Source organism: Branchiostoma belcheri, unplaced genomic scaffold (genome assembly GCF_001625305.1).
Source record: "Branchiostoma belcheri isolate BF01 breed outbred unplaced genomic scaffold, Haploidv18h27 scaffold4, whole genome shotgun sequence".
In the NCBI taxonomy this organism is placed as follows: Eukaryota; Metazoa; Chordata; class Leptocardii; order Amphioxiformes; family Branchiostomatidae; genus Branchiostoma; species Branchiostoma belcheri.
In genome coordinates this window covers 7,350,196-7,362,424 of record NW_017804020.1, presented here as the reverse complement: position 1 = coordinate 7,362,424, position 12,229 = coordinate 7,350,196, and the positions used below count along the sequence as shown (strand labels likewise).

Genomic DNA, 12,229 nt, shown 5'->3' with positions numbered 1-12,229 from the left:
TGGTACATGTAAGTCTGGACCTAAACCCATGGCATATACAAAATTGCATGTTGGCACCTTGCAATGTTGTTTGGGCAAAACTGTGGCCGCATAACATGGAGGCTGACACTTGACGATGCCCGATGGCAATGTTTTCATCATTTTGCTGCACAGATTTTGCAATCTGTTGAAGGTCTTAGGTGGTTTGAAAAGAAAAGGGGTACGTAACATTTTTTTAAAATGAGTCTGGAATTGGTTCTTGACTTTTTTTTTTTTTTTACTTGAACCTAAACATTTTACAAGTCCGGAACCGGTCCAGCGAACCGGTACACAGCACTATGAACCCTGACCTCTAGTCTAACACATATCGGTGTTTGTCATGAGGGTTGTGCTTTACCTCCTGCCTTCCTCTGAGTCTTGCAGGGTGGAGTGTTGTTCAAGGTTCACTTTTCTCTGTTTCTCATAGTTTGGGTGTATTTTATGACCTCTTCTCTTCTTATATAGTACATAGACTAAACCGCTTTGTCCTGAATTGTTCATTTAAGGGGCTGAGTTTTAAAAGTTAAATTTCAGCAACTTCACTCAATTTATGCCTGATAATCTTTTAAATTCTAATTGCTTCGCTTACTTACTCGACTTGTGTCAGACTAATAAGTGCCTGACTATTGTCTTATAAACTTTTATGGTGATCTCCATACAATCATATACATGTAGTCCAATGACTGATAAGGCCACACCAATTTAATCTGTTGCTTCTCGGATTTTTTTAGATAAAATATGGGTAAAATTTAAAAAAGAAAACAGGCCAAGGCACCCCGTGATAGCCGGAAATGGTACAATATGAGCTATGAAGGCTGGTTTATAATTAAAACAATATATTTTGAACTTTAAATAAAACAAAGTTGCATTGTTACATTGAGAAACTAGGAAGAAGAGGACTTTCTTCAACCGTTCGAGCCAAAATATGTCTTTTCATTGTGCATTTTGCAGTTGATTTAGAACCTAGAAAAAATATTTTTTTTTTGCAAATCAGAAAAAAATGGACAGGGTGAATCCGAGAAACAACAAATTAAATTGTTATGGCCTAATGTACATACTTTAAGGCTTTGCTGGATCAGAGCAGGTTGTACAGACTGAATACTTTACTTCACTTGAAATTAGGCCAAGGACATGATGAATACTAAGAATATGGTTACTTGTAGGTATAAGGCATTTCCATGATCACTCAAAATCCTCATATATGTCACCTACCGATCTACAGATACTCAAAAGGCATTGCGTGCATGAAAATTGGATCAATATCATTCAAAATTTGATGAACATTGATAGAGGGCTTTACGAGGAGACTGAGTAATTCATTGTCATGCCCCCATGCCAAATGTAAGTTCTGCCATTCATTCCGGGTGAGGCACCTGCTTTGTGATGCACTTCAGACTGACAAAAGGTATATATACATTGTATAAACTGTAATAATCATAACATGAACAGTATTTATTCTCTTCATGTATCATAAATCCCATAAACCAGAATTCACATGGCATGTATGTGTAAATTGTACTTGTCCAGGCTTTGAGTACTAAATTCTAAACTGTCGTCATAGTAAAAGACTCTCTTGTCCATAGCCTCTCTCCTGAAAGAGTTGTATGTTTGGAATACCTGTACCAGTACGTTGCCTTATAAGTCATGTAGCTGTAACTGTTAGTGTTAGGATTCTCGAGTGGTTATGGGGCAGGCTGTTTCCAGCCTGTTGCAGCTGCTAAAACCTGCCGGACCAGTTTTGCTGAAAGGAACTGTTGGTGAAAGGGCTTCATGAATATTGATGCTATCACTTGTCTGAGCTATAGGAAAGCTTCTCCTGGTTAATGCCTTGGTTGGTTTGTACACTACTGTAGAAGAGAAAAAGACTGAAATCTCGCAGGCATCGACCAGAAGGCAGGAGCATGTCCTCCCAGCTGAACAAGGTGGGTGAAGAACGGACGTATATATCCGGGCATGGGGGAAAAAATACCTTGTCACCAGTGTTTGTATGCAGCACCTATAATTGCAAGATGTTATTAGCATGAAGGTCTCTTGGTGCTTTTAATGGACTGCACTAGCTAGTGATGCGGTGGGGGGGAGCTAATTGGTGACGGCACTCAGCGGATAATGCACGAGAGACGAGCCTGCACCATTAGCGGTGGTTGGCTGGGTGTTGCCTGTGGTGTGAAGGCTGAAGGTGAGTGCAGGTGTCATGTGGATGCCACAGCGCGGAGGTTGAATTCCTCGTCTCGTTGTACATGTAGGAGGGACTGGGCGGCTTGTCGTCGGGGGACGAATCGGTGACGGCGTATCCCGTGAGCGATGCGGTGAGTGTAGACGAAATGTCTGTCGCCAGTTCTACTGCTCCAGATCCCAATTGGAAAAAGAAAACAGAGGTATGTGACAGAAATTGTCTTGGCTGAGTGTAAATTTTAATAGTAGATTCGAGTGGGCATTGCCATAGGCTATCCTTCATTGTATAATTCATTTTGTACATGTAAGGCTTGCTGTGTCTGAGCGTGTGTTGGAAGCTGAAATTTTATTGTTATTCACAAATCTCTCATCAGTTGATAATATGCTATCTGTCAGATTATCTTCTCTAGTTGTTGTTACACATATTTGATGCTCATTTTAACTTGCAAACCTCGGCTGTCAAATGGAGACAATTGACCTGTCAGTGCAACAGATAATGGGACGTTCATCATTTCATCATCTGTGAACACCAGCAACATATGCTACATAAATGCATGGGGTATTCCTATTCCATGGACAGCATGATTGTACATTCTAACCGTACCCTGTGCTTTCCATCTACCATTTACTGAATCCTTGGATGAAGCGAAATGCTTTTTGTTGTCTGCATATCAAAGGGGCCTTGCAATCTTTTAAAGTGCTGCACATACCGGCATAGACATGACTGCCTGGAGGTGCATGCAGATGTTGTTTTTCTGAGAATATCCCATTATAAATGCATTTAGGCCACAGCAAGTAAATCTTATGGATGACATCCTCCGCAGACTCCAAACCTAATGCGAGCGAGCAAGAAAAAACAAGGCAGGCGAAAAAAAAACAAGGTTACTACAATTTAGAATTTTGACTCAATCATTGTACATTGTTTTGATTCAGTGGGAATATCACATATACACAGCCAGCATCACATATCACTGCATCTAAGTAAGAAACAAAACATTAATTCAGAGCCTTTTCTTGTATCGTGTCTTGAAGTTAATAGGTGTCTGCCCTCCACCTTCCGGCATGGCAACAGACATCTTTGCCGATTTTCGGCATATTGACCACTGTCAGAAGGCAACAAAATTTCTTGTTTTTTTTCCAAAATCAGGTGAAAATTAATGCGCGCGCTGATGTCATCCATAAGAATTACTTGCTGTGGCCTTATGAATGCAATTTACTGGTCACCAAGGAAATCTATCTGTGCTGGATCAAACAAGGCTAAACAGGGATGGACGATGTTACAAATGGGGCCAGACTAGTTTGAAATCCTTGTTGCAAAAAGATGTATTTGGGTGCCCGCATAGCCTATTAGCCTAAGGATATTAAGAACAACTCTAGACATGGAGTAATTCTTCATGGAAATGTAGTCTAGAATGCAACATGTTGTATTCCATATTACCCAAGGTAGCCCAACCCGTGGGAGAGCTGGGACCGAGGGTGATGAGGAATACACTGTGTTGTATTTTATTTTATTTTAACACAAGTGGCCATGTTTTCAAAAAAATATGTATTTTATTAGCTCTATTTTCACATTTACGGGTTAGGAAAAGGTTAATATTTGATGACTGTGTGAACAACAACAATTATGTAGTATACAAAATTTGTGTAAAATTAGGCCACACCAATTTAATTTCTTGGTTAACGGATTCACCCGCTTCATTTTTTTCTGATTTGCAAATAAAAATAAAAATTCAGAATGAACTGCAAAATGCTCATATTTTGCCCTGAACAGTTGAAAACAGTCCTTTTCATCCTAGTTGTTACAGTTATTCCATCTTTCAATGCAACGGTATCATTAAAAGTTCAAAATTCATTGCTTAAATTTTGAACCAGCCTGGTGTGTTGACTTCATGCCTCCTATCGTACCATTTTGGGCTATAATAGGATGCCTAGGCCTGTTCTTATTTTTATTTTTTTTCGCCCGCCTGCTCCATTATTTTTCTAGAAAAATCCGTTAACCAAGAAATTAAATTGGTGTGGCCTTATGTAATACTATGTAGCGATTCCAGTAACTTGTCATATATTATAACTGAAAATGTGGTGGATATATCTTCATGACAGGTACAAAATGTAGGTCGAGGTTAAGGTGAATGAAGCCAAGGTGGCAGCTTTCTGAGTAATGACACTCACTCCTTAATACACCAGGGGTTCATGGCAGAAAAAAAGTTATCAAAAGTCATCTACATCAGGGCTCGAAATTCATTTTTGGGAATAGGTGCTCTGGTGCACCCAAGCTAAAAAAATTGGGTGCACAAACATTTTTTTGGATGCACTGCACCATACACAACAAAACATAATAATTACAGATAAGGCCACACCAATTTGATTTCTTGGTTAACGGATTTTTGAAGAAAAATAATGGAGCGGGCGGGCGAAAAAAAAATAAAAACAAAAACAGGCCTAGGCATCCTATCATGGCCCAAAATGGTAGGATAGGAGCCATGAAGTCAACACACCAGGCTAGTTCAAAATTTAAACAATAAATTTTGAACTTTTAATGATACCACTGCATTGAAAGATGAAATAACTGTAACAACTAGGATGAAAAGGACTGTTTTCAACTGTTCAGAGCAAAATAGGAGCATTTTGCAGTTGATTTTGAATTTTTATTTTTATTTGCAAATCAGAAAAAAATGAAGCGGGCAATTCCGTTAACCAAGAAATTAAATTGGTGTGGCCTAATACTGCTCCTCTTTTAAGCTTGAATCTGAAATGGGAGCTAACTTCAAAATCTTACACAAGTATTACAACAAAGATTTATTATTTTTTTAACGCTTAGATGCCAAGTATATCCTGCATATTATTGTTTGGTATGTACAGAAATACCAACAAAAATATTTGGGTGCACCAGTGCACCCACAGAAAAGAATTGGGTGCACAGCTCCAATCTTGGGTGTACTAAGGTGCACATGTACCCAGTATTTCGAGCCCTGTCTACCTGATCATGATGACGAGCTAAAAATTTCCCAAGGAAGAGACTGTGGTGGTGATGTTTAAGTGGTTGTTAGGGCAAGGGATGCCACCAGGTTTGGGCCTCACACTGGTAGAGCCAAAAATGTCTATAAAATGTCTAACGGACATTAGACAAGTCATGATTTAGACATAGGCTGAACAAAGGCCAGCCGGGAGAACATTCAGTAGACATAGTTACTGAAAAACTACATCGAAATAACCCAAGGTGGACATTTTATATCCATAGTCTCTTCACACGTCAGGTCAGGACACCCCTATACAGTCCTTTGTTTAGCACAATGCGCACTTATAAAGATATTAGCATCTGTCTATTAATTAATGGTGTCCTCCCCTATAAATTGTCTTGGCTTTGTGCAGTGCTTTTCATATGCATGCCAGTTTTCACACTTTTATTCTAAAGACATTCTGACAGACACCTCATGAACAATGGAAAACACAACAAGCAAGTCCTCCCCAAAAAGACCCTGTAAAGGCCTGGGAAAGACATTCTTACAAATGTTTAAAAAAATGTACAGAAGTTTCGAGAATGTTAAATGTCCGTTAGAAGTTTTATAGACATTTCTGGCTCTACCTGGGTGTCATCCTAGCTCCTTGTTTTATAACTCCTGCATGCATGGTGCCATTTTTACCTTCGCCAAGAAGGTTATGTTTTCAGAGGCGTTCGTGTATGTGTGTGTGTGTGTGTGTGTGTCTGTAAACACGATAACTTGAGAAGGCCTTGATGGATTGTCTTGATACTTGGTAGGTGGGTAGGTCTTGATGAGACCTCAAAATGATTAGATTTTGGGCCCCCTAGCGGCTTGTTATGGTACTGCAGCTGAACTTCCGGTTGTGATATCTCATGATCTAGACATGCTGGGGTGACGAAATTTGGATGGTAGGTAGCTCTTTTGCTGGGGAAGAAGTGACGTGAGTTTGGGCCCCCTAGTGGCTTGCTCTGGAACTGCAGGGATATATTCTTGAAAATATTCAAAAGGGGATAACTGAGATTATGATAAAATGATATGATTCATGAAAATTAGGTTCCCATTTGAATAATCTAGTGTATAATTTGTCAGTCATAAAGATTAACATCATTTGGCGAAGGTATGAGATCGGGGAACTCTAGTTTTATTGTGAATTCTGTAGTCATTAATAAATCAAGATGTGGATGTTTCTTCAGGATATCATTTGATTAGGAGGTTTGGGTCAGAATATATTTTATTAACTAAGGCCATGTTAATTTTATTATATGGATGACATCCTCTGGGAACCCCAAAATTGATGCAAGCCTGCGAATAAAAAAAAAGTTTGGCAAAAAAAAGTTGCTTTGATTCATTGATCTTGATCATGAAATCTACGAGGTTATGAAGGTTGAACAAATGACACAGTATGGTTTGGCGAATAATCTACTCTTCAAATTCATTTCTTTACATTTTTGTCTTTTTTGTTTGATTTTGGCATTCTACGACATTGGTATCATTTCCCAATATTTTTTTTTGCAACTTACGGTATATATTTGCTCATTTTGCAACTGTTTTGTATGATTTACAATGTGGTTAAAAGCTTTTTCTTTTTCGGAAACGGCCAAAAATTCATGCGTGCACGGATGTCATCCATATATTAATCAAATCAACATGGCCTTACAGTGAAGTTTGAAAATGGGCATTTAAGCAGCTTTTTTTATAATACTACAGCTGCAATTCCATGCAGCTTTGATATGTAAATTTAAATGTATTATAGACATTATGGTAACAATCTTGATGTTTGAGTGGTACAATGTATTTTGGGGCAGAATGTACAATATTGTAGGTTTGGGCCGCCTGTCTGCTTTGTAATATACTCGGTTGGGTTAAGGCGGCCTAGGCTGATATTCATGTTCGAGTTCGGGCGTGTGTCTGCACGATTGTGACATACATGTTTCGAATCCGAATCATGTTCCACCATGTTCGATATGACGTCATTCGAATAGAACGCGTGTTCGAATTCGGGGTTACCGGCGGTCATTTGTATGTTTCCCCTGTAAACCCGCGTTGTTACGCATTTTATTCACGGAGTATGACTTAAACGGCTTTACGCGCAGCTGAAAACAACATAATTCATCTTTAGAGTAATCCATGTTTACGTATTATCACTTTTTTATCAAAATTGTCCGAGGCTATTTTGCATATAAGTCGAAATTTTTTAACTGTGGCAATTTTTTAACCGAAAAAGACAGAAAAATAGCTGTTTCTGTCGTTTGTGGCCCAAAAAAAACATTGTAACTGTCATTTAAAACAAAATAGCCTCGGACAAAAATAATAAATAAGGGGTTGGCTTTCTACTTGTAAAATATCATGATGAAAGGTGTTGTTACCGCTTGCGCGTAAAGACATGAAGTAAACAGCTTTTTTTAAACCAAAATGTTGACTTTTAACCCAAAAATTCAGAAGTAGTAAAAACAAAATAACCTTTATTCAATGTGTTTCAAGTACTACTAGAACTGTGTGAAGTTTAGTTGTGGTGCGACCAAGCTATCAAAAGTTACAGCCATATGTATGAAATGCTAATCATAGTTGGCCATAGGCTGCCTTAACCCAACCGAGTATGGAACAGCAGTGGAGCATGTTAGGAATGTTGGAAGAGGATGACTTTTTCAGGGTCAATGTTTTGGGGAGTTACATGATTGTACATGTTATTGTAACAGTTTTTGGCTTTCTTCATTTAAAGCTGATTTGCCAAAGACAGGAGTCTTGGCTAGTGGTGTAAGTGAAGACAAAGTTAGTTCCAGGTTGTGGCATAATTATTAGTATTCAAAGATGCAAAAACTTTGTCTAATGGTAGCAACTTACAGTCTTTGGAAATGGACAAAAGCTAACTTACAGTTAAACAATTATTTGATTATATTGCAGACTCATGGTGAGAGTTCAATAGAATTTTTGTTTACATATTTGTCATGAAATTATGCCGTCAATATCGGATTCCAAAGCATTGTTCAAATGTACACATGTATGGCATGACTGGTATTTCTACTATAATTTGTATCACTGTTTTTGTCTGTGGTATTCCTGGACTTGTCTGTAAAACACACTTGTCTGTCAGAAAAATACATGTAAATACATTTATTATACATACATAATTAATTATTTACATTTATGTCGTACCTGGGCCACAATAATACTCGATACTGGTGTTAACATTCACCAGTGTGTGATAACTAACAGTATCTTACAGACTGAGAGATCTATTTGGTTATCACACACTCAGGCTTCCAAAAGTTCCATAGAATAATTGGAACACGTTTTGCATGCACTGTGTACACTGCTTTTGAAAATTCCAATACCGGGTTTGCAAATTGAAATTGACATTGTCAGAAAATTACGGTTTAGGGACACAAACTTTTGACACATTTTCCATTGAAATGTGTGTTTTCTCAGGTGGGTATGATTTTATGACATAATTATTGTGAATAGAACACAGTGTATTACAGTGTATGTATCACAGGATGGCTGGAACCTCGGCTGATACTAAATACACCGTCATGTATTCTACATTATATGACACACTGTTAATGTTTAGAAATCTAACTTTGCACATTTTGTTGATGGATATCCTACTCAATAGTATTTTTTCTGAGTAAAGAGACTCTTTTTACACAACCAACTTTTTTATTACCTTCGCCAAGAAGGTTATGTTTTCAGGGGCGTTCGTGTATGTGTGTGTGTGTGTGTCTGTCTGTCAACACGATAACTTGAGAAGGCCTTGATGGATTGTCTTGATACTTGGTAGATGGGTAGGTCTTAATGAGACCTCAAAATGATTAGATTTTGGACCCCCTAGCGGCTTGTTATGGTACTGCAGCTGAACTTCCGGTTTTGATATCTCAAGATCCAGACATGCTGTGGTGATGAAATTTGGATGGTAGGTAGCTCTTGTGCTGGGGAAGAAGTGACGTGAGTTTAGGCCCCCTAGCGGCTTGCTCTAAAACTGCAGGGGGGTTTAAAGGACAAATGTTTAAAAGAGGATAACTCAAGAACCGATTGATGGATCATCATGATTTTTGGTATGTAGGTAGCTTAAGTGATGCTTAACATAATGATATTACAATTATGCGAATATTGATGTAATTTGCATAATTAATGAGGAAATTCTATAAATCAGCTGCATTCCATGATAGGAAGTTCAAGCTTGTAACATATGTTATTAAGAACGAGAGAAACGCAGGCAAATATTGATTATGCAAATGAAGACTTAATTTGCATAATTAATGAGAAAATGTTATAATTGCGTAGTGGTAACTGCCTGGAATTTCATACTTGGGGTGTTTGAAAGTTAAGTGAAGGTGAACATAATTAAACATAACGTATTCAAATTAGGACCACATTTGCATAATTTATGAGAAAATGGCATTCTTTGTTAAGATAAGACTGTCTTTTGGTGGAGAATATGATCAACAGACTGATATAATTCATGCAATTGAGGATCCTATTTGCATAATCAGGGTGATTAGTATATTTCTTATTCATAAAGGCTAACATCATTTGGCGAAGGTATGAGATCGTGGAACTCTAGTTCAGCTAATATTTTGGTGACCGTCTGTCAACTTCCTCAGGGCAATTCTGACTGGTTCACATTGCACTACAGCACTTGTGTCGCTGCTACAGATGCATTCCCAGTTGTACAATATTGTACACCTGTGCTGCAATGCAATGCAATGCAAGACTTGGTAAAAAGAGTCTCTATATATACTCAGTGTCTTACCAACCTGATGAAACTATTCACGGAAGTATTTTTTTTTTCTTGGTCCTGCAGGACAGAGGATACTATGATGTGGACCAGCCGTATGATGAAGACAGCCAGCTCATCTCCAAGTGTGGAGTGTTGGAGGTGGCTTTCGCGTACGACGCACCGAATCGCAAGATGACCGTGTCCATTGTCCAGGCACGCGACGTCCCATCTAAGGACCGAGGGGGGACCGGTGGATATCAGGTTGGGATTCTGTTTGTTAGATCTTATTGTTGAAGAGATTCATTTGTCATGTATAGATACATGTAAAGTTACTAAGAAGATTCTTTCAGCAGTGACAAGTTTTTGAAGGGTAAGGATACTACTAAACCTCCAAATTTTTGATGACTATCAGTCCATCTTGTTCACACACGAGACTAGGCCACTCCGTGAACAAGATAGACTGATAGTCATTGAAAATTTGGAGGTTAGTACCCTTACCCTTCAAAAACTTGTCATTGCTGAAAGAATCCTCTAGTAACTGTTAGATCTTAATTTGCAAAATCATGCCTGAAGGCTAATTGCTTTTACAGTCAAAGATACTATTCGGTACAATACAAAAATAGGAGACATGCAGACAACTACTGTCTGGAGAAACTTATACTTATACTACTTTTTTTTTTTTTTAACGGTATCGCTCAATGCAAGGCCAATTATATTTGGCCACTTCTAGGCATAGAGCTAGAGGTACTTAGGGGAGTATATTGTAGCTATGTCATGAGATGGCGGTGGACCTTTGTTTTGAAGCTTTGTAGATTGTAATCGGACGGAAAGCAGCTGTTTGGAAGAGAGTTCCACAATTTTGCAGTCCGGGGAAAGAAGTTGTTGTTGTAATATGACTTGGAGACAGGTATGTTAACGGTGTATTGATGAGAACTGGAAGAGAACCTAGTGGCACGCTGAAAGGTTCTGAGTGGAGGAACAAGAAGTGCAAGTTCTCTTGAACATCGACCGTGAAAGTATCTGTAGAAGAGGGATAGAGATGCGACATTGCGTCTGTGTGAGAGGGAATCCAGCTTTGCGGCCAGAGTATGGCCGATGGCAACACAGATTCTCCTTTGAATGCGGTCTAAAATATGTAGGCAGTCTTTTGGGGCACCAGCCCAGAGATGCGAGCAATACTCCATGCAAGGACGGATGGTGGATTTGTACAGATACAGAATACTTGCAGGAGTGAGGTAGTTTCTGGCTCGAATTTTAAGCAGTGAGCCTACTTTCATAGCTGCTGATTTGGCTATGGATTCGATGTAATATCTACAGGACAAATCCTTGGAGAGAATAAGACCGAGGAGACGGAGACTCTCATTCTCCCGCAACTCGTTGCCATTCATGGATATAGGTGGAAGAAAAGGTTCCCGGTATCTGTTGATGGAGAGGAGTTTTGTTTTTTGGGCGTTGAAAGTGACTAACCAATTGTCTCCCCATTCAACGACAGAGCGCAGATCATTTTCCAACCCAGCTGCCATTTCTGTCTTATCCAGTACGGAACCGGGACCTTTAGAGTTGGAGTAAAGGGTGGAATCGTCCGCATAGACAGCAAGTTGGCATAGAATGTGGTCGGGCAGGTCGTTTGTGTTGGGGCAAGAACTGAGCCTTGAGGAACACCGGCGTTGATTGAATAGGATGTAGAAGACTGACCATCAAGAACGACTTTCTATACTACGCTTGCTATTATAAGGTTTGACTTCTTCTTTGAAGGCAGTGGATATTGAATAGTCCCACATTCTGCATAATGAGTGAGTTTTGTGATCTTAGTAGAAACATACAATGTAGTCTTTTGGTGATCTTCAATCTAAATGTGGAAAGTATGGAGAAATTGTGGTAATTGTCTGGAATAATCTGTTTCTGTCTGTCTCATAGTGAGGACACTGGCTAATAAAATGTGTTTCATTTTCCACTGCATTCATTGGACAATATTTACATAATCTCTCGTGCACAGGTAGACTAAGTTTTCTATAGCCTTTCTATCTCTAGTGGGTGACTGTGCATTTATCATATATCAGTCTGTACAATATGTACAGTTGGGTAAGACCAGACTTTAAGGATTGAACCACTCACATTCTTTTGGATAAGTGCGATGGGGTCTTGAATTGTGCTCGAGGTGTGGCTCTCCTCAAACACGGGATCTCTGCTTTACAGACCTGCCAAAAAGGGGTCATCAGATCTCACCTTTCAGAATTTCTGGTCATCAAAACTCACTTTCCTGCAGCCTATTTATTAATGCATACATTCAAGCGTTTTTGAGAAATTTCATCCACAAGCTATTCCCGCTTTTGTAAAATTG

At 38.9% G+C, this 12,229-nt stretch overlaps 1 protein-coding gene across 4 annotated transcripts in view; it reads left to right on the top strand.

Moving 5' to 3' along the window:
• LOC109477091 overlaps positions 1-12,229 on the top strand; it is a 53,010-nt gene that overhangs the window by 28,273 nt on the left and 12,508 nt on the right. For 2 of the 4 annotated variants that reach the window (XM_019778134.1, XM_019778131.1), the window contains 3 exons: positions 1,872-1,940; positions 2,262-2,393; positions 9,973-10,149. In XM_019778134.1, the coding sequence (XP_019633693.1) occupies positions 1,872-1,940; positions 2,262-2,393; positions 9,973-10,149 (378 nt within the window). The remainder of the gene's footprint in view (positions 1-1,871; positions 1,941-2,261; positions 2,394-9,972; positions 10,150-12,229) is intronic. The other 2 variants (XM_019778132.1, XM_019778133.1) reach the window with 2 other exon arrangements.